The 23,719-nt window shown below is 42.8% G+C and overlaps 1 protein-coding gene across 1 annotated transcript in view; it reads right to left on the reverse strand.

Annotated features, from left to right (window-relative positions):
* The window catches only part of AMPH (amphiphysin), a 240,897-nt gene extending 217,749 nt beyond the window's left edge, over nt 1-23,148 (reverse strand). Inside the window, exon 1 of the mRNA XM_039223853.1 lies at nt 23,042-23,148. Coding sequence (XP_039079784.1) covers nt 23,042-23,110 — 69 coding nt within the window. The 5' untranslated portion in view covers nt 23,111-23,148. The remainder of the gene's footprint in view (nt 1-23,041) is intronic.
* Nucleotides 23,149-23,719: the final 571 nt, after the last annotated feature.

The raw sequence follows: 23,719 nt of genomic DNA on the forward strand, positions 1-23,719 counted from the left end.
AAGTCCTTCTGTGGTTCTAGAAACACAGCTTCTTTTTTACTGAAGACACCCCTTCTAAGGTACCATGGCTACCTGAAAATAGCCCCGTGATAGCATCATCAGCAACTACCACTGGCACTGGACCCAATACAGATGGACCTTTAGCATCATCACGGTTCAAATGAAAATACCACCCAGGGGTCAAACCTCAAGGCTATCCACTGGTATACTTGTCCACTGAGGTGGCTTCCAACCAATTAGAATAAAAATACCTTGTGATGACTCCAGGGAGGTCTTAAGGATAGAGATCAATCTTCTCAACAGACACAACCTGGATAATTTCTAAGTAATCAAGCACCTGCTCATTGTCTATTGTTCTGAACTGATAGTATTTCTCCACCTCGTCTGAGTCATGCTAGCACCTTCCAAAAAAGCACTCTCGCCCTTCAGAGTACGCATCCTTAGACAAAAGGTACAAAACTCAATGGGAAAAAAATGATTAAACGCATGTGTATTCTTAAAGTGAACTGTAGGAAACTGATGATACTGTACAATTTTTGATTCACACTAAAAAATGGCAGTCTCAAATGGTTCAAACTAAACCTTAAGATGAAGGTTTTGCATGGTAGCTTCTGTAGACAGAATTCTCTTGCTCTGTCATATAGCTGTCCTCGACTAAGTAACCCAGGCTGTCTGGCGATTCCACTAGGGGGTGGACCCAGGCTCCTCCTATCTCATTTTCTGGCCACCCTCAACACGTGACATGGCGTGACGTTCACTGAACAGTGGAAGGTGTCATCTCCACCTCCCACCCTGCCATCCCCATTCCAGACAGCAGGGACGGAGAGCAGGCAGCGGGACACAAGCCTCCACCCTTAAAATCAAGACCTGGGAGTCCTACGCGTGTGCCTTCGGCCCACCTCCCTCTGATCAGGGTCAACTCACATGGCCACATGGAGCTGCAAATGAGGTTGCGAAATGCTATCTTTAGCTGGGTAGCCATATGTGCAGCAAAAATCAGGGTCGTGTTACCGAACGGGAAAGGGAGAAGTGACAGTAGGGGCAATGTGCAGTTTCTGCCACACACAGAGACAAAGAATAGGAACCGTCACACGATGCTACGGGGTTTCTCTGATGGATCATATAGAATTTACGGAGTTGGAAGGCTCTGGAAAAAACACCTGGAGAGATGAAAATGGGAGTTATTCAAGTGAGCTGAAATTAAGAGGAACTCACATTCCTAGCAACTCCCAATCCTAGCCTATGCACGTTTCTAAGAAGCAGATCGAGAACACCCACAAGGTCACTGATGACATAGGGAAAATGTGCCCTTTGTAGAAAGCTGTCCTTTGTCATTCTGACAGAGGGACACATCTATGCGTGGCTCTCTCTTCCCCTATACGTGAGGCCATACTCAGTGGAACTTCTTTCTCCCGCTCCTCCTGCTGCTCAACTTGACCATGAGCGGTAAAGATTCTATAGGATGTTCATCTTGTAAGAAATGAAATGAATTTAGATATTCAAGGATTCCTTATGACTTTTCCAGACCCACCTTTTGAGACACAAAGACTCCAAGTTACCAGTGCCTTCAAGGTTCAACAAGATTCCGGGCATCATGGTTATTAAAGTAATTTGAGCTGCTCGGATAAAACTACCACCAAACCAAAAACAGGTGACTGTCACATAGGTCTTCCCCAGTTTAAGAACACCTAGTATATAAAATCCGAAAGTTACAAGGAAGGTAAGCGAGGGATCCCAGAGATTAAGTATGATGACGCATAAAGCAATGAATGACTTGGAAGGAAAAGAGACCTTTCAGCTACCAGAGCACAGAAAACTCCCCACCCCCCGCTTTTGGCCACTACCTGAGACCTGACAATCTCTCAACTCCACACTGCAGAAGAACATCACCAAACTGCTGAAAAGAACAGGGCTCTGCAAAATTTTCAGTCATTTCAGAAAATGTGGGCCCTTTGGAAACAAACTTCCAAGATTGAGGCCCCAACCCGTACTTGACCGGCTAAGCAATCTCAAGCAATCCTCTTAGCCTTCTCCTTTCTGGGCTCCAGGCTCCTCATCTGTAAACTAGGGATAATCGTAACACCTACTGCATAGGTATACTATGAGGCTTAACCAAGTTAATATATATAAATTGTCCATAAGCTGCCTAACAGAAAAGTACCCAATTGGTTTTTTGCTTATTTAGTGGTGTCTACAGTAATAAATAGCACAGAACATAAAATTTACTATCTTAACCAATTCTTACGGGCACACGCCAATGGCATCAAGTGTATTCCCAGTACTGTGTGACCATCACCCCTATCCATTTCCAAAACTTTTCACCATCCCACGGAGAGAAACAGTAAATCCTCTACTCCCTCTCATCAGTCCCTGGACATATAATTTCTCCCTGAATATGAAATCACCCGATTCTTAATGCAAACCAGATGAGCACAGACGTAAGATGCCTTGAGTGCAAATTTTCCATAACCCTTCATTTCTCTCCTTAGTCTATCAAACGCTAAAGAGGCAGGGGCGCCTGGGTGGCTTAGTCGGTTGGGTGTCCGACTTTCGCTTAGGTCATGATCTCGCGGTTCGTGGGTTCGAGCCCCGCGTCGGGCTCTGTGCTGACTGCCGGCTCAGAGCCTGGAGCCTGTTTCAGTCTGTGACTCCCTCTCTCTCTGACCCTCCCCTGCTCATGCTGTCTCTCTCTCTCTCTCCTAGAAATAAATAAAACATTAAAAATTTTTTTTAAAAAAAAGAGGCAAACAAGGCTGGGATGGTAAGAAGTCCCCGCTCCCTTGGCGGAACCAAACGCTTACTTCACCATGACGGTGCAGCAAGCTCTGTGGCAGGAAGATATAAGAGAAGGAAAAGAAAAGCCTTCCCCTCCTTGGAGAAGAGAATAAGTGATGGGAGAAAAGTGCACCCTAATTTTCCCCTCTTCCCTTTGGAGTGGGGATACTGTCAAGGGCAAAGGAGAGCTTTGGCCCTTCCGCCCCATTGGGTACTCTACAAAGATCACTTCTCAGCTTGCTCTTCTCACCAGCCTAGGGCACAGCTACATCACTCCAGCTACACGACGCAACCAGATGAAAGAGACCCTGAAGTTTAAACTCCCCGAGCTGCCCTTGATACTCACGTGGTGAACACACAGTTCCTTGGAAGTCTGGGCAGGAAAGTCGCCAGATTGGAAGAGAGGCCGGATGCTATGGCAGTGACCACGTGGCTCTGTAGCAAGGGCCGGGGATCAGAGCCCAATGTCAGGCCAGCCAGATGGGAGAGGAATGTACACCGCCAAGTGAAACCAAGATGAGGCTGAGTCAGCCGGAGCATACCGCAGGGCCTTGCGTGAGCCCAGAGATGCAGATGATAAGTCATCAAATCACATACGCCTACAGAGAAAGCTATAGGTGGGCCGGAGACACTGTTCCCAGAGGACAAGAGGCAGAATATAGCGTCCCAGTGAACCCTTGCCACCATGACACCATGGACACCACACTCTCCTGCCCGCCCCCCCTAATTACACAGATACCATCTGTACATTTCCTCTGCACATGTGAATTGTACTGTGAGCTAAAAATGGTGCGCACTCCACCACCACCCAACTTAAGCACAACACATTGACAAGGTCCTTGAGAGAGAAATGTTTCCAAGACTATGTATAAACTCTTAAAGATAAAATCATTTTTTCATTAAGCGATAGGAGTCCTATGTGGATACAGCAGTGAACAAACACAACTCAGTTTGCAACAACGAACTTATCATTTGAAGATACAGGCTTTATAAATGCTCACAATTGCCGATGCGAATTTGGTAATCTACTTTGTAAACCCATTTGGCAGTATCTCCTAAAGCTAAATAATGCCTACCTTGGATGAAGCAGTGATTCTATTCACAGGTTAACTCAAGAAAAATCAGTGGTTTTGGCCACCAAAAGATATGTAAAAGAATGTGCACACCAGCTTCATTCCTAGGAGCCAAATACCAGAAACAAATCAAATGGCTGTCAACGGGAGAATACATACATTGTGGGATATTGTGCCATGTAATGCTATTTATGAATAAAACAAAATGAACTTCTACACATTGCAGCATGGATGAATCTTATAGATACTGTGATGAGTGAAAAAAGGAAGACTCAAAAGAGTACACACAATATGACTCCTTTTACATGAATATAAAGACCAGGGGAAACGAACCTACAGGAGCAGAATCACAATAGTGGCTTCCTGGTAGGAGGAAATGAGCAGAAGAGAAGTATTAATGCAGAAGAGGCATGAAGGAGCCTACTGGGTTCTAGAAAAGCTCCTCATTTCACCTGCGTGGCAGGAACACACATTATATTTTACAGATCCATGTAAAATGTTACCAAGCTGCACACCTAAGATTTTTGCAGCCTAATACGTGCCTGCCATACTTTATTCTAAAAGCTTCCCCAAAAAAACCACACATTCCCCCACACACATACTTACATACCAATAGTCTTTCTATTTCAAGTTGAGGAAGCAGAGTCTTTAATGATAACTGGGGAGTCAACATAATTACTATGTAACCCCAAAGAAGTTGCTCTATAACTATGCCCTAAAGGGTTTCACTTAAAGCACGTTAGGGATCAATGGAGATTTCTCCCTGGTCACCTCCAATGAATCCCTCTTCATCTACCTGGGCCACCTCTATATACAGGACTCTAGTTTCTGTGGATGGACAGGTGGGAGAAGGTAGTCTACAGTGACTTGAAGGCTAAATTAAGAAATTTTATTATCCCTTAAATACTAGCTCAAAATAATTATTTTTTTTTATGATTTTTAAAAAATGTTTATTTATTTTTGAGAGGGGGAGGGGCAGAGAGGGAGGAAGAGAGAGAATCCCAAGCAGGCTCTCCGCTGATGGGCTTGATCCCACAAACTGTGAGATCATGACCTGAGCCAAAGTCAGGTGCCACCTGACTGCGCCACCCAGGCGCCCCTCACATCTTCTTTATGAATTCATCTATCATTGGACTCAGGTTGCTCCCATACCTTCACTATTATATATAATCCTGCAATAAGTATAGGGGTGCATTTATTTTTTCAAATCAATATTTTCATATTCTTTGAAGAAATACACAGTCGTGAAAATGCTGGATCATTTGGTCATTCTATTTAACTTCCTGAGACATGTCCATACTGTTTTTCACAGTGGGTGCACGATTTACATTCCCACCAACAGTGCACAAAAGCTCCCTTTTCACCACATCTTCTCCAGCACTTTTTGTATCTTGTCTTTTTGATACCAGCCATTCTAAGACCTGGACTAATCTTGAGGGACCAAGATAATCTGAGTCTTCAAGGGGCAAAGACCATGATCAAAACCACAATAAACTGCACCAGGTGCCTGTGTGCCAGTTCTAGTTTCCACTAATGACTTCATTCTCCTTCCTGCTCTTCAAGAATTTTATGGGAATGTTTAAACAAAAAGTCCCTTAATACTATCGACCCACTGCTGTTTAAGCATTTTAAGGTTCTTTCTGAGAATCTGATAAAAGCTACAAGGACCCAGAAAAAAAACAAAAACAAAAAAGCATAGAACGTTGGATATATTTTGAGTTAAGTCTTAAGTGGTACTTAATAGCTCCTAACTACAGAGCTATAAAACTGTTAAGAGGAGTCTGAAACCTTTTCTCAGTGATCCAAACAGACTAAGAGAATGTAGGTATAGATTTATTTACAGTAAAGCTAAAAGCTAACTCCTTACTTTGTTTTTAGCTATGGTTATATTTAATAAATGTGCTAACCACTAGATATCTCCTACCATGATCTTCCTTTAGTCTTCAAAATGATCTACGGATTACTTAGTAGAGTCAATTTCATGAGAAATATCTATTTTGAAATAGGTACTTTCACAGGTAAATGTAAAATACAGTATAAATACATTTTTTGTTTGTAACTCATTGTTTTTTATTCTATCTGATTTAAAAGACAACTGCATAATCCAGCAATTACAAATTTTGTTGATGGACATAGAATATATACATACATAATTTGTTTGACAATCACAGTACATAAATGGGGAGCTACACAGGAGTAATGGAGCTCTACAGGAGTAAAATTTTGTATACTAGTGAAGTTAAGTTGGTATTAAAAATCACCGTAAAAGAAACAAGGGAATTAAAACGGCATTCTATAGGGGAACCTGGGTGGCTCAGCTGGTTAAGCATCTGACTCAGTTTCAACTTAGATCATGATCTCGTGGTTCATGAGTTCAAGCCCCACATCAGGTTCTATGCTGATAGTGGAGTCTGCCTGGGATTCTCTCTCTGCCCCTCCCTTGCTCATTCTCTCTCTCAAGTAAATAAATACACCTAAAAATTGTTTAAATGGCATTCTATAAAATAACTATTTAACACAAAAAAGGCAATGATGAGGAACTGAGAAACAAAAATAAATAAAATATCAATAGTAAACATAAATCCTACTTTATCAATAATTACAATAAATGTAAATAAATTAAACACTACCATTAAAAGGCAGAGATTGGCAGAATAGATAAAAAATATCAAACTACAGGGGCACCTGGGTGGCTTAGTCGGTTGAGCGTCTGACTTTCGCTCAGGTCATAATCTCGCAGTTTGTGGGTTCAGGCCCCGCGTCGGGCTCTGTGCTGACTGCCAGCTCAGAGCCTGGAGCCTGTTTCAGTCTGTGACTCCCTCTCTCTCTGACCCTCCCCTGCTCACGCTGTCTCTCTCTCCTAGAAATAAATAAAACATTTAAAAAATATATATTTCAAACAACATACTGTCTGCAAGAAACACAATTTAGATTCCAAGACACAAATGAGGTTGGAAGTACAAGAATGAAAAAGATATATATATATATATACCATGCAAAGAGTCACCCAAAGAGAGCTGGAGTGTCTATATCAGACGAAACAGACTTTAAGAAAAAAAAAATGTTACTAAATGCAAAGCAGGACATTTTATAATGACAAAAGGTCAATTTGTGAAGATATAATAGAAACACTTATAAACCTAATGAAAATGTACAAAAATAGGGGCGCCTGGGTGGCGTAGTCGGTTAAGCGTCCGACTTTCGCTTAGGTCCTGATCTCGCGGTTCGTGGGTTCGAGCCCCGTGTCGGGCTCTGTGCTGACTGCCAGCTCAGAGCCTGGAGCCTATTTCAGAGTCTGTGTCTCCCTCTCTCTCTCTGACCCTCCCCTGCTCACACTGTCTCTCTCTCCCTCTCTCTCCTAGAAATAAATTTAAAAAAAAAAATTAAAAAAAAAGAAAATGTACAAAAATATATGCAGCTAAAACTAATAGAATTGAAGAGAAGGACACAGAATTCAAAAATAATAGTTGAAGATTCCAATACCTTATATTCAATACTGTATAGAACTAGACAGAAAACCAATAAGGAGATAAAAGATCTGAACATCACTATAAGCCAAGGAGCCCTAGCACACATCTACAGAGACTTCATTCAACTACAGCAAACTACAATTCTTCTCAAGTGGATATGGAACATCGTCCAGGATAGACAACACGTCAGACCATAACATAAGCCTCAATAAATTTATTTTTTCCAGTTTTACCGAGATACAGTTAGATATGTAACACTGTGTAAGGAAGGTGTGCAATTTTATGATTTGAACACATGTATATAGTGCAAAATGATTACCACACTAAATTTAGTTAACATCTATCATCTCACAGTTACAAGTTTTTTTCTTATTGTGAGAACTTTTAAGACCTACCTTTTCAGCAACTTACAATATACAATACAGAATTGTAACTATGGTCATCAGGCTGTATATTACAACCCATAACTTACTCATCTTATAATGGGAAGTTTGTACCTTTGACCATCTTCACCCAAATCCCACCCTCAACAAATTTAAAAGGACTGAGATGATAAAAAGAATGTTATCCAAACTACAACTGAATGAAATTAGAAACTAATAACAAGGGAAATTTAGAAAATTAACAACCATAGAAATAAAACAACACACTTCTAAATAACTAATATATCAAAGAAAATCATAAAGAAAATTAGATAGACTTTGAGATAAAAGAAAATGAAAACAATAAACCAACACTTATGGGATGCAGCTAAATTTCTTAATGAGAAATTTAGAGCTATAAGCACCTGTATTAAAAAGATGTCAAATCAATTACCTAACCTTCCATGTTAAACTAAACACAAACAAAACACAAGGCAAATAGAAGAAAGGAAAAAAAGTAAAGATTAGCATGAAAGTAAATGGAATAGAGAACAGAAAAACAACAGAGAAAACCAATGAAACCAAAAGTTGGTTCTTTGGAGTGATTAACAAAATTGACAAGCCTTTCGCTAGAGTGACCAAGAAATAGAGAGAAGACTCAAATACTAAAACCAGGAATGAAACAGATGACATTGCAACCAGCCTTACAAAGTTAAAAAAGAATACTGCCATATAAAAGAACACTATGAATAATTGTATGTCAACAAAGTAGATACATAAGCTAGATGAAATGGAAAATACCTAGAAAGACACAAACTACCAAAACAGACTCAAAAAGAAACAGAAAATCGGCATAGACCTAAAACAAATAAAGAGAATTTATTAGGAATCAAAAATCTTCCCACAAATCAAAGAAAATGAAGCCTAAGTGGCTTCAATGGTGATTTCTACAAATATTAGAAGAATTAACACCAATCTTCATAGACTCTTCCAAAAAATAGGAGAGGGGCCACTTCCCAATTCATTCTTTGAAACCATTATTACTCAGATAACAAAATCAGATGAAACACCACAAAAGAAAAAACTATAAAACAATATCCATTAAGAATACAGACATGGGGCGCCTGGGTGGCTCAGCTGGTTAAACATCCCACTCTTTGTTTCAGCTCAGGTCATGATCTCAGGTCTCGGTTTCATGAGTCTGAACCCCACACTGAGCTCTGAGCTGACAGTGCAGAGCCTGCTTGGAATTCTCAATCTCTCTCCTTCTCTCTCTGCCCCTCCCCTTCAAAATAAATAATCTTTAAAAAAGAATATAGGGGCGCCTGGGTGGCTTAGTCGGTTAAGCGTCCGACTTTCGCTTAGGTCATGATCTCGCGGTTTGTGGGTTCAAGCCCCGCGTCAGGCTCTGTGCTGACTGCCAGCTCAGAGCCTGGAGCCTATTTCAGAGTCTGTATCTCCCTCTCTCTCTGACCCTCCCCTGCTCACGCTGTCTCTCTCTCTCTCCTAGAAATAAATAAAAATATTTTTAAAAAATAAATAAATAAATAAAAATAAAAAATATAGACACATAAATCCTTTAAAAAATATTTTTTAAAAACTGAACTTGACAATGAATGGTCTACTTCCTAGCAAATAGGGCTTCTTTCACAGGAGGCTAAAGTCATCCCCAGTTTTGACCACACTCTCTACTAGGCACTTAAGCAATCTCATCACTATAAACTCCATGAGAAAACAGACAAAATCAGTGTAATTATAAATAACTCTTTCAAACTCACCCCATCTCCTCTATCACCTACGAAAAATGCGCTGCAGCGTTTTTCAGGCATTTCTGCTTTTTGTGATTGATGCATTAAGTAGCATCACTCTAAAATTATAATTTGTTTTTGTTTTGTTTTGTTTTGTTTACAGAATCAGGTTACACGGAATCTGGCCTTCTATGCTATACAACATCCCTAACAAGGAAGACATCTGTCCCTTGATGAAACACTTCCAATATTTCAAAGTGACTGATCTATTTGAAATTTAAGTGAGCCATTTTAAACACCAGGGTATTTTTCAAGCATTCCCTAAGGGTACTGTGCTTCACCTCTCTTCCTTCTGTACACTGGAGATAAATGTACAGATCATGGAGAAGTAGAAGGCTAATTCACCATGTTATAACCCTGAAGTGGACCTAGGAGATCATTAATCACCACAAATTCTCAACCAAAGTCCTTTCTCTAAAGCAATGTGTTTTGCAAACTTGGCTGAGCCTTTTAATTACCAGAGGAACTTATTAAAAATGCATGTCCTTGTGTAGCAACATGGATGGACCTTGAGGGTGTTATGCTGAGCGAAATAAGTCAGGCAGAGAAGGACAAATATCATATGTTTGCACGTATAGGAGGATTAGGAGGAACTTGACGGAGGAGCAAGGGGGAGAAGAAGGGCGGAAATGGTGGGGGAAAGGGAGAGAGGCAAACCATGAGAGACTCTTGAATGCTGACAAAAACTGAGGACTGATGGATGTGGGTGGGCATGGAGGAGGGCACTTTGGGGATGAGCACTGAGTGTTATGTAGAAACTAATTTGACAATAAACTATTTGTAAAAAAAAAAAAAAAAATGCATGTCTTACCTAAGAGTTTCTGTTAAGTTCCTAACTAGGCCCAGGAATCTGCATTTTGACTCCTGTCTTCCCCAAATATTCCTGGTGACACTTGAAGAAAGCATTGGAATAGAGGTACTTGATTTCAGATTCATTTCATTCTCTATATATAACAGGACCGATTCTGGAGGGCGGGCGCCTGGGTGGCTTAGTTGGCTGTGTCTGACTCTTGATTTCGGCTCAGGTCATGATCCTATGGTTTGTGGGTTCGAGCCCCACGTCAGCCTGCTGTCAGCCTGCAGCCTGCTCGGGATTCTCTCTCTCCCTCTCTCTCTCTCTGCCCCTCTCCAGCTTGTGTGCCTGCTCTCTCTCCTCTCTCTCTTTCTCTCAAAATAAATACACTTTAGAAAATGCCTTAAAAAAACAGTAGCAATATGGACCCAAATAAGTCCCCAGGAAAGCCCTTACCTGTCCTAACCCACTGCTTTAGAAGGCCAGTGGTCCCCACAGCCACATGCATTTCCTAAAGGGGGGGGGGGGGGGGTACATCATTTTCTAGAGACACAGAGAAGAACCCACTGAACAGAGAGAAGGCAGGAAATTGATTTTACTAGAGAAATACATAGGTTTAAGAGACAAGTTTTCTTATAATGGACTTTTCCAATATCGAGGAATTACAAGGCATATGAAAGGTATCGTACAGCTCAAGGCTGTGCTACCACAAAACGGGAGCTCCTTCCAAGGCCTGGCCTATCTATACTACTCAGCCGGTCTGCTGCAAAACATTCTCTTCCAAATTTGATTACTTCCAAGCTGCAAATCACCCCACGCAGATTATTCTTAAATTCAAGACCACTGCCTGCGAAATAATCACGTCAATGCCCACAACATAATGAAGTCAAGTTGGAGTCAGACTTAACCATGCGTGTCCTGTCTGTCCTTTCTCTCTCTGTCTCTCGCTCCCTCTCGCTCTCATTAAATGCTGGGTATCCATATGCAATCACACCTTTTGATCAAACCCTCTGTTTAGAAAACAAACTAATCTTTGTCAATGTGTGACATTTCAGGGCTTTCATTTTTATTTTAAATTTCTGACTGTTTGCGGTAAGGGACCCTACAAATCCATGAAAGCAGACTGGGTTGGAGTTTACTGCCATTGTAGAAAAGCATCTTTGGGTGACTGTGTACGATCTGCGTACGTATGTATAATTCAAAGGGCAAGTCAGCTCTGATCCAGTGTCCTGCCTCTGTGCCAAGGAGGAACTCTGCCCCACAAGAACCCTTCAACGTGTCAGGGTAAAAATCTGATCAACACAAAAGAGGGATTGCTGGTACAGCAGGGCCACCCCAGTTAGGGTCCCCCCTGCCTCACTGAGTACAAATGGTAGAAAAGGATCATTTATAAGACCAGTGTGAAAACTTGATTCTGACTTCTATATTCCACAACTCTTATTCCGTGTTTCTATGGAATGCATCCTGACTCCTGTAATCACTGAACGCATTACCCCTTCCCCCTGCTTAATATCACAACTCATCTTTGGATCCTAGCGTAACATCTACATTCTTCAGGTAGAGGCATCCAATCCTCTCTAGGTGAGTTACCCACTTACATAAAAGACTATTTTTATCCTCACAGAACTTTTAATTATGATTTTTTGGTAATAACCATGGCATTATTATTATGTTCAAAAGTTTATCTCTTGGGGCACCTGGGTGGCTCAGTTGGTTAAGCATCTGACTCTTGATTTTGGTTCAAGTCATAATGTCACAGTTTGTGAAATGGAGCCCCACATCAGGCTCTGTGCTGACAGTGCAGAAGGCTCTGTCTTGAGATTCTCTCTCTCTCCTTCTCTCTCTCTTTCTTTCAAAATTAAAAAGATAAAATAAACATTTTTTTTTTTAAGTTTATCTCTCTACCAACACCTATTGGTTGATATGCTCAACCAGGTTGGCCCTGTTGACTGCTATCATTATGAGTATCTACCAAGTGTCTTTCACACATTAGAGGCTTAGTAAATGGCTCTACATGAATGAACGAATTCTACCAGACTGACTTCACAATACAATATGTCACTTTTACTAAGTTTAGCATCCTTTACTCAGTATTAGGTACTATAACAAGAGTACACTTACATATGGGCCCATGTGTATTAATTAAATTCTTAATTTAAACATTTATTTCTTTATTCTGAGAGACAGAGAGAGAGAGAGAGAGGGCCTGTGCACACGAGCAGGGGAGGAACAGAGAGAGAGGGGGAAAGAAAGAATCCCAAGTGGGCTCCACGCTTAGCACAGAGCCTGACAAGGAACTCAATCTCATGACTGAGATGTTGACCTGAGCTGAAATTGAGAGTCAAACACCTGACTGATTGAGACACTTGCCTAAAAAATTATTATAGGCACTTTTAAGACACAAAAAATACATGGCACAGATATATTCAGGTTCTTCCCATGTATGAACTAAACTTTCAACTAAATAACTGTATGACGATAAGTTGAAATGATCGACCTGGTGGCTTTCTGGGTTTTGTATACCTGTTCTAAGTTGCTTCAGGGTAATCAAAATTGATATATGCTTGTAGCACAGCAAATATTTCAAAACTAAGATCTTACCCATGGCTTTTTCCAACATCGTTCCTAATAAGAAATTCACTCAATATGTATTCAGGAAATGAATCTACTAAAGTACTATACTTAAATTTAGATTTTGAATCAATAAGAATGAAGTTTCAGCATTTCTATATTAAAAGTTGGCCCACGGATGTGTTCTCAAGCAACTGTGATCACTATCACTTTAATTTTTGCAGCATGCTATGTATATACTCTTATTATATTTCTTCATGGGTAAAATTTTTAACTTTGTGATGATGGTACTTTCATTATGTAAATCTTAGGGATTATGGAGACTCTCTGGAAAATTGTATCTGTAACACAAAAGATCTTTACGTATGTTATCCCTTTCACAGAAGCCTACAAGCCCTTATTTCCTCAGAAGCTCTACTCACATGGCCCCTAGAAATTGCTAAAAAAAAAAAAAAAAAAAAAAGTGTTTAAACAGTACGGTTGAAATTCTCAAACTTTAAGAAGCCACAAGAACAGATTATTTTTTTAAATACTCTCCCTTCTCTATTCAACCCCTCCCAGAGTGCTTTATAGTATTTTTTGTTTGAAACCTAATCATAGATACACACACACACACACACGTATGCACTTATACCCATCCGCCAATCCCTGAATGGAATGAAGTCAACATAAAGGAAGTGACAAAAGTCAACATAAAGGAAAAAATGCTGGAGGTCCTCTAGGGTAGTGACTTCAAACTGTAGTCTTGAGATCAATTCGGTATGGTCCCACAAGCATTTTATTGGAAATGGAACAAAGTGCAATGGAATGGAATGGATAATCAGTGTTTGATGACATCCAGTCTTTCCTAACTCAGGAACCCTGGCATCATGGGAAATCTTGGAGTGGGGCAGCTATGTGTATATATGTGCAGGTGTATTTGGAAATGATAAGCCCATGGATCATACGTGTGGAGCTCAGGCATGCTGCAGCACTGAGTGTCCACACTTGGAGATAACCTAGAAAGAAAGGCTTCCTGCCCCTGCCGTTACTATGGGAACCATTTGTGGGGGTGTTCACCTGGGGGACAAGAATGACATCTGACTGCTAGATACCCTTTTGGGACCATTTTCCACAAGGTCATGGTAAAAACCACTGACTCCTTTAGAGAGAGGGAACTCCCCCTAGGATTGCTGAATTTATCACAAGACAGACACCCAGAGAAGAATAAGAGATTCTTATGATACACTGGATGAGATGTTGAAATCATTTAATTTGAATATTCAAAGAAACAAGACCTAATTTTATACCCCAAATAAAATAGCCTATATTATTTATATAAGTATTTCAGGTATTTTAAGGTGCACTGGTCCACAGGCAAGTTGACTTCTCTAGCGTATGACATAGAGATCTCACACATACACATGTCACACACACAATATGTCATCAGGTAAAGGAGAAAAGTAACTTTTGAGTGTCTGTTAAAAAAAAACAAAAAGGAGAAAGAAAGATGGAAGCCTGACTTTGTCAAGAATATCCTTGTGTTACTTGAATTCTGGCAGCTTTTTTTTGTTTTTTTTTTTTCTAGGAGAGAGAGAGAGAGAGAGAGACAGCGTGAGCAGGGGACGGTCAGAGAGAGAGGGAGTCACAGACTCTGAAACAGTCTCCAGGGTCCGAGCTGGCAGTCAGCACAGAGCCCGATGCGGGGCTCGAACCCATGAACCGCAAGATCATGACCTAAGCGAAAGTCGGACGCTTAACCGACTAAGCCACCCAGGCGCCCCTAATTCTGGCAGTTTTTAATATACCCAGAAAATGATCTTAATGGAAGAGAAGGCATAAGCTTGCACAATGTAGAAGCAGGCAACAAGAAAGCTTACGATGACCTTGAAAGAGGAAATCCTTAATTGCCTCAGAGACGCAGTGTCCAAAGTGTCTTCAGATATAACGTGTCGTATAATTTTATGTGTGGTCATAAAAGCCACACATCTGACTCAGGTAATGATCCCAGGGTCGTGGGATCCAGCACCACATCCACGCTCAGTGCAGAGCTTGTTTGAGAGTCTCTCCCTCTGCCCCTCTCCCCCACTTGCGTGCCCGCTCACTCTCTCTCTTAAATTAAGAAACAAAACAAAACAAGAATCTTCTATTTACATCAAACATACATATACACATGTACACAAGCACATGCACACAGAAACACCATCCACATGTTTCTCTTTGAGAACAAATGTAACTGTGGGCATCAGCAAAGCAGTAATTTAAAAAAAAAACACAAATGTCATATAATTAGGTGTATGGGAGGAAATGACATTGTTTTTTTCTTGATATATCGCACAATCAACCACAAGACTCTACCAATATTTGGCTGTTTGACTTATAAAAATGACAAGTTAGCTCAGTTCAATCTAATATTATTGGAGTTTTAACCAGGTACAGAACCTGTAAGAGTAATTTATTTCATATACTACTTTCACAAAATCACAGAAAAAATGACAGTGATACACAGTGAAACCCTTATGATAATTTCACAAAAGACAGAGAAAGAATAATGTGGAAGTGCTTTATAGGGGTGCAATATGAACAAGCAAGAACACAGAAAGTCAAATCAATGCATCATCACCAAATACATACCATTTACAAGACACGTGAGTCCCTGTCCTCAAGTACTTTCAATTTAGTTACACGAAAAAAATTACACCTAAGACTGTTATGTAATTTTCACTTGGGACACATAAACTGGGCCAAAGAATATCAAACTGGACACTTCCTGAGAATTTAAAAAGTAAGGATTTAAATATGTAACTCCCTTATTAAAACAAAACACAAAGAAGCAAAAACAATGCCTAAAGAGTTCCATATTATAACATACCAAAAGTTTCCCTGCTCACAAGAATCATGTTAAAAAATATTTAAAGGTTTAAAAATGTTTACACTTCTCCACCAATTTAAATATTGCACAGAAGTCAAGGATGGCTAAGACCAAATAAATGCCACTGGATTTCACAGAAGGAGATGAACAAAAAATAAATCTCAGAGGGGTTAAATATTTAAGTAGAAAGGCTTATGGAAAAACAGACAAGGGCGCCAGGGTGGCTCAGTCAGTTTAGCGTCCAACTTTGGCTCAGGTCATGATCTCACGGTTCGTGGGTTCGAGCCCCGCGTCGGGCTCTGTGCTGACAGCTCGGAGCCTGAAACCTGTTTCAGATTCTGTGTCTCCCTCTCTCTCTGACCCTCCCCTGCTCACATTGTCTCTCTGTCTCTGTCTCTCTGTCTCTGTCTCTCTCTCTCAGAAATAAATAAAACATTTTAAAAATTTTTTAAAAAAGGAAAAACAGACAGATTGACTGTGTTTATTTCCATATCCTCCCAAAGCCCAACTAAAATGATAGTAAAGGAATAAAGAAGGTGTGAGCATACAATGACAAAAACAGGGGAGGCATTTTTAGTAGATCAGAGAGTTTAATACATTTTAGAGAAACCGAACAAAGGATGGAAGAATGGAAATAGCTCAGCAAAGCAGAGAAAGGTAAAACAAAAAAAGAAGTGCCTATAGAGAGCAACCAATGAAAAAGTACCCAATTCTCATTGCACAGTCACACACACAAACACTCAAGCTGAAAACCCAAGGCAACAAGTACTGCATACAGTGAGTATGAAGCACAACACTGATAACAGGGGACTGTTTGAAAGCCTGGGAATATAGGATAGATGAGCCTTCAAGCCCTTCCTTGATCCCAAAACCAGCAAGGGAAGACAAAGGATGACAGATTTACAGTAAGCACCCCTAGAAAGAAAATCAGCCCAGATACAGCAAAAGGGCCTACAGAGGGATCCTTCAGTAGAGAAAACAGAACAGTTACCTTATCTTATATACTGAGGCTTTGATAATAATATTGATGGGCAATGACAGACATAATGAAGTAAGAACAAATAATTGTAAATAGTTCATAGGAAAAATAAGCCCCCAAAAAAGGCAATTATTAACTCCAGGGAAAACAAAAAGCTGAATGAAAAACTTAATCCTCAGATAAAACTTCATAAAAATGTAAAACTTCAGTTTATCCAAGGGTACCATTAAGAAAGCAAAAAAGCAAACCACTTTCTGAAAGAAAACACTTGTGAAACATCTATTTGACAAGGTTCACATCCTGAACATATAAATAAATTCCTCATATCAATAATAAAATGACAAGCAACCCAAATAAAAACATAGCCAAAAGACTTTGACACCTCACAAAAGAATATATAAAATTACCAAGAAGTACATGTAAAGATGCTTATCAGGGAAATGACAGTAAAGGAATTTAAAATAAAGGAATCTAAACAGATAAAAAAGAGGAGAAGCATGAAGGATGATGGGTATCTGGTAGAATACAAATGTTCTATAACTTGACCTGGGTGATAACTATGTAGATATCCACATACATAAAAATTTTCCAAATGGAATACTTAAGATCTATATAGTTTATTCAATAAAAACTATACTTTAATTTTTAAAAATATCATCCTCAGCAATCAACAGTTTTTGCTTATGGCAAAATATATTACTAAAGATGTGGAAATACAGAAATGAACCCAAGAGAGCTAAATCTTTACCTATATTCACCAAATGTGAAAAGACGGATCAAGAAGTAGTTATTCTATACAACCATATTTTACAGTGATGTTGTGGTTAGTACCTCTGGGGAAACAGACGAGGCTGAGGGGAGGGGACAGGGCCTACTACTTTTCATAATAAACTTTTTATGTTATTTTATTATATTTGAGTTTTTCAATTGCATATATTAATTTGGTAAGAATTCTTTTGGCAAACATTAAATTATAAATTACAAAACATCTATTTATATAAACATGGGACAAACATGTACACCTCAGGGGATACCTTTTATTTTGCCATTGCAGCATTCAATCCCCCTTCTATACTCCGATTTTCCTTCTTTCTCCACCAGTGTCCATATGGTCCAAGGGGAACTTCTCCAACCCGGCAACAGTAGGAGTCTGTGACTCAGGCCCAATCCAACCTGTTCCTTGGCCAGAGAGACATCTTTCCTCCTAAGAAGACGCACAAGGCCCAACTTGGGACAATGAGAGCTATACTGAGTTCTGTGTAAATGCCGAAGGGAAAACAGTGCTTATCTAGAGCTGCTGACAGCCATCTTGCCACCAAGACAGGAGAACCTGCCCAAGACGGGGGCTGCCAGAATGAACAGCCAGGAGGAGAGATGGGGAGAAGGCACGTGAGCTCCGATGTCTGTGGCTGAACCCCAGGTTCCAGGAGGTCTGAAGTTTGTCTACCCCTGCCGTTTTCATTAATTATAAGAGGCAGTATCACATGGGGCGCCTGGGTGGCTTAGTCGGTTAAGCGTCCGACTTTCGCTTAGGTCATGATCTCGCGGTTCGTGGGTTCGAGCCCCGCGTCGGGCTCTGTGCTGACTGCCAGCTCAGAGCCTGGAACCTGTTTCAATCTGTGACTCCCTCTCTCTCTGACCCTCCCCTGCTCATGCTGTCTCTCTCTCTCTCTCCTAGAAATAAATAAAACATTAAAAAAAAAAATTTAAAAAAAAAAAGAGGCAGTATCACATAATGGGAAGCTTGGGTTCACACTTCACATTTACTACTTAGTAACTGTATGACTCTGGCAGGTCACTTAACCTCTTCTTCATTTTTTTGAAACATTTTTATTTGAGAGAGAGAGAGAGAGCATGCATGCACAAAAGGGGGAGTGGCAGAGAGGGGGAGAGGGAATCCAAGGCAGGGTCCAGGATCTGAGCTGTCAGCACAGGGCCCCATGAGAGGCCCAAACCCACAAACTGTGAGATTATGACTTACGGTGGACACTCAACTGACTGAGCCACCCAGGCACCCCCTTCCTCATCTTAAAAATGAGGACACATGGGCACTGGGTGGCTCAGTCGATTGACGGTCCGATTTCAGCTCAGGTCTTGACCTTCAGTTCCTGAGTTGGAATCCTGCATCACGCCTGCTGCTGTCAGCATGGAGCCTGCTTTGGATTCTCTGTGCCCCCTCTCTCTGCCCTTCCCCTGGCATGCTCTCTCTCTCAAAAATAAACGTTAAACAAAAAAAATTTTTTAATAAAATAGGGACAGAAATAACACCGACCTCACAGAATCAAATGAGTTAATATATAATACACACATATGCATACATTTATATATATGCATATGTATAAAAACCCTTATAGTTTAATATAAATATATATTTATACGTTAAAATCTCACCCAGGTTTGTATGTGCAGGAGCCATATTGTTATTTTTAGTGATTACATTCCCCTTTTTCCTTAAACCAGTTTGGGGTTTTTTGTTCATTTTTTTAAATTTTTTTAAAATTTTTTTTATTTATTTCTGAGAGAGAGAGAGAGACAGCGTGAGCAGAGGAGGGTCAGAGAGAGAGGGAGTCACAGAATCTGAGGCAGGCTCCAGGCTCTGAGCTAGCTGTCAGGACAGAGCCCGACGGAGGGCTCGAACCCACGAACCGTGAGATCGTGACCTAAACTGAAGTTGGACGCTTAACCAACTGAGCCACCCAGGCGCCCCCCCTTAAACCAGTCTGAACTGAGTTTTCCACTTTTTACAAGAGCCAGGACCCCGATTAATTCAACACCCAAGAGAGAAGCCATACAAAATCAATGGAGAGATTTAAGCACTTATACCATAAAATATAAACACAATATAAACATAAACATTCTCTATGGCAGAAGAAAATCATCAAAAAATTAAAAAGTAAACAGAAAAGGAAGAAACCATATTTGTTACCTTTAGAATTGATAGTTTTTGCCCTTACACAGAACAGGGAGCAGATGCTAAACACAGTGGGCAAAAACAGAAACACAATTCACAAATGAAAAGAAAAATTGGACTACATAAAGTAATGTTTGGTTTTCAATAATCAAACAAAACAAAAAGGAACTCAATTTTTTCCAATGACGTAGCTATAGATTATTTTAAATTTATTATCGAGCATTGGCAGGTGTCTTGTACTGCCAGTGAGAATGTTAATGGACACAACCATTATTCTTCTAGGGATTTATCTAAGGAAATATTTCAGGGTGTACACAAACATTCTCCCTACTGTATGCAAACATTTTCCCTACAAGTTTACCTGATTTGTATTTATATACAGAAACATTAGAAACTGAACATCCAAAAAATAGGAGATCCGTTAAAATCCATGAATTCCAGGGGCACCTCCGACTTCAGCTCAGGTCATGATCTCACAGCTTGTGAGTTCAAGCTCCACATCGGGCTCTGTGCTAACAGCTCAGAGCCTGAAGCATGTTTTAGATTCTGTGTCTCCCTCTCTCTCTGCCCCTCTTCTGCTCACTCTCTATCTCTCAAAAATAAATAAACTTTAAAAAAAATTGTTTTAAATCGTGCATTCCAATACTGTTCACTCATTTAAAATGTTGATGGAAAATATGTACATGAAATAAGCAGGTTAAAAAAACTTTGGGTTAAAAATGAGCAGGTTAAAAAAAAGCCTGCTTTTATTATAAATATGTATGTGTAAATATGGGAAAAGAGCTACTATACTACACATTAAATGATAGTGAAATTTCTGGGTAGTAGAATTATAACTGTCCTAATTTGTTGGCCGTTTTATTTCTCGCTTATATATATTTCACTCTTTCTCCACTGAACCCTCACAGACCTTCAATCAAAAAAGTGTATTTGGGGGGCACCTGGGGGGCTCAGTCGGTTAAGCATCTGATCTCGCAGTCCGTGGGTTCAAGCCCTGCACTGGGCTCTGGGCTGATGGCCCAGAGCCTGGAGCCTGCTTCCGATTCTGTCTCCCTCTCTCTCTCTCTGCCCCTCCCCAGCTTGTGTTCTGTTTCTCTCTGTCTCTCAAAAATAAATAAATGTCTTTAAAAAATCTTTTCATGTATTTTAAATTCATTTTTAAAAAATCTTAAGACGCCTCTAAGTGTAGTTTCCATCATGCATTTGGAACCAAAATGCATGCAACTGTTGGGTGTAGCACAGAAGATGAGAAACTCAAGCAAGTAGATTCTCTTTGGAGAAATTGTGGTTGTCAGAACAAGAAGCCAAGGTCTCAAGAACACGTGATGTATACAGATACTGCGATGGAGTATTCTGTGCATCATAGAAAAGGAATAGTCCAAAGACATAAAAGGAAGGAATCTCTGGGGGAGATGTCTAATGCCTTCAGCAGCCACTTCCTGTGTTTTCCACCCTCCAGTAGCTTCTGTTTGGTCTTGGCTGGGCTACCTCACCTGGATTCCCACATCCCATTTCCGGCTCAAGAAAGAGGCGGAACTTACCCACAGGCGGAAACCATACTCTCAAGCCTTTCGGTGTCTTAACGCCTGAAATGTGGTGCAGCAGGCACTTTTCACCAGCACTTTCCCCAGGGAAGAAAACAGGGTAGTTGAAGCCCCATATAAGCCTCCCTTCAAACTCCCTCCCATGGAAAAGTAACCACCATCCAGAACCGCTTTGATTGTAATACACACTTGACCTTAATAAGGACATAGTGAGTTTTCAACAATTCATAAGGGCTTGCAATGCTCTGTAAGACAGATTACAATATCTTTTCATTTATTTTTAGCATATTAACAGCTGGTGACCTAGATTAAGAAATAGTTTAATATGTGAAAAGGCGGACTGTATCACTAAATTCTTTCACAGATGGAAAGCGGACTCCGTAAAAAGCTTCAGGCCAAAGATTCGAGTAATTAGCTGGAAGTGGAGAGCGGGGAGGGATATCTACAAGTGGGTAAAGTGGAGCCTGGAAAAACGATGACAAACCCGGGCTGGGATCCCAGCGGTGACAAACCCGGGCTGGGATCCCAGCGGATCCTTAGCTACTTTCTGGACAAGCGAGCAGGCAGGACTGGAAGAGGCCAGGAAGCCCTGCTAAGGCGGCTGCCGAAGGAGGGGCAGGAGGGGAAAGGAGGAGGTTCTCGTGGGCTCAGGGTGAGCTCGGGCGGATATTAAAAGAAATACAATCCTCTTACTGCGGGAGTGTGCATGTGTGGAGGGAGGGGCTGGAGGCAGCCTCTGGGCCTGGGGACAGACGGGCCAAGGGGTCGGTGCCCCCTCTGCTCAGTTCCCCCAGGTGCGTGGAAACCAGAAACCCGGACCTGGGCCGGGGTCTGAAGAGACACATTCACGGTCATTCTGAGCAAGGCGGCAAATCTGACTTGCACTCCACACCCAGAATCCCCGGGACGGAAAATACGGCCACAGGAAAGGGAACACAGTTCCACTGGTACAAACCTGGGGCTCAGGTAGGCGGCGTTCATTTTCAATGTGGTGCTTGACCCTTCGGCTGGAGACACGGTGCAAAGCGGTGAGAGGGGCCGGGAGCCCCGCGCCTGTCACAATACCTCAACTGCACAGGGCTGCGCTTGGCGCAAACCTGGGGTGCATCTGTGCCCATCTCTGGCGGAGAACAATAAATTACTGAGGGGCCGATTTGCTGAAGAGCTTGTAAAACACTAGGGAACCCAACCTGAGCGTGCAATGTGGATTTTTTTTTTCATGCAATAAAATGCCCTCCTTTGTGCAGAAATGTGCAAGAACTGTTAGGTTCAGGTCACATTTATTCTGACCTTCCAGAGGACACTGGCGCCCAAGAGGGGAACGTACGGAGAGAGACCACCCAAAAACATACACAGAAGAAGAAGAGCGTGTGTCTAGATGTCTATTTTGAACTCCAGGATTCACTCGACAGCGCTGTGTTAAAGTCATTTGGTTTTCCGAGATGAGCCCGATGGGTCCCTACGGATTGGGGGGGGGGGGTAGCCTCTGCGCTGCACCAGCCGTTTCTGCCGCACTCGGGTCCCCGGGAGACCCCCCGCGGGAGGGCCGCTGCCGCCATCTCCCGCCCGAACCCGCGGGCCAGCGGGAAGCGGGCGGCCGCGGCGGGGAGACGCGCTGGGCCCCGGGGACCGCGGCGGGGCCGCCGCACCTGCCGCCGCTCGCGCAGTCGCCCGCCGGGAGGGCGCGCGGGGGGCGAGCCGGACCCCGGAGGGCGCGCGGGGGGCGAGCCGGGCCCGGGAGACTCGCGCGGACCGCGCGACCCGGCGCTCCCGCCTCCCCGCCCGCGGCCGCCTCGCCGCAGTCGCCGCGGCGCAGCGCAGGGCGGCCCCGCACCCCGGCCCCGGCCTCCGCCGCTCCCCCGGCCCGCCCGGCCCCCGCCAGCGGCCCCGCCGCCCGCTCTGACCTTTTCCTGCGCGCGGTTGAGCCGCTTCTGCACGTTCTTGGCGAAGATGCCCGTCTTGATGTCGGCCATGGCTGCGGGTCCCGGAGGCTGCGAGCAGCGGAGCGGGCGGCGGGCCGGCGGCTGCGAGGACGAGACGGAGCGCGGGAGGAGGAGGAGCGGGAGGAGGAGCGGGAGGGGCGGCGAGCAGCGGTCGTGGAGCGCCGGCAGGGGCGCGGGAGGGCGCAGCCCTAGACACCGGCTTAAAGCGACAGAGCGCGGGCGGGACGCGGGGCGGGGCGGCGGGAAAACGGGAGGGAAGGAGCCCGAAGTCCAAACGCCCCGAGCGCCCGCGGCGGTGGAAGACGTCCGGCAGGGGGAGGGGACCGAGCCAGCTCCGGGGTTCCTTCGAGGCGGAGTTTGAGTTGGGGGAGGCGGAGGGGGCCAGATTCTTTCCAGCAAAAAAAAAAGGGGGGGGGCTTCAGGGGAGGGGGCGGGCCTAGGGAACCGGGACGAGGTGCTCTGACGCGGAGGCAGGGGATGGGCTCGTCCGAGGAGCGCCCCACCCCCAGCTGTGCGTCCCGGAAAGCCGCCTCGCCCTGCCCTCAGGACGCCGCCGGGCCCGAGGGACCCCTCAGGACGCCGCCGGGCCCGAGGGACCCCTCAGGACGCCGCCGGGCCCGAGGGACCCCTCAGGACGCC

This window comes from Hyaena hyaena, unplaced genomic scaffold, assembly GCF_003009895.1.
Source record: "Hyaena hyaena isolate Hyena2069 unplaced genomic scaffold, ASM300989v1 scaffold_1466, whole genome shotgun sequence".
NCBI lineage: Eukaryota > Metazoa > Chordata > Mammalia > Carnivora > Hyaenidae > Hyaena > Hyaena hyaena.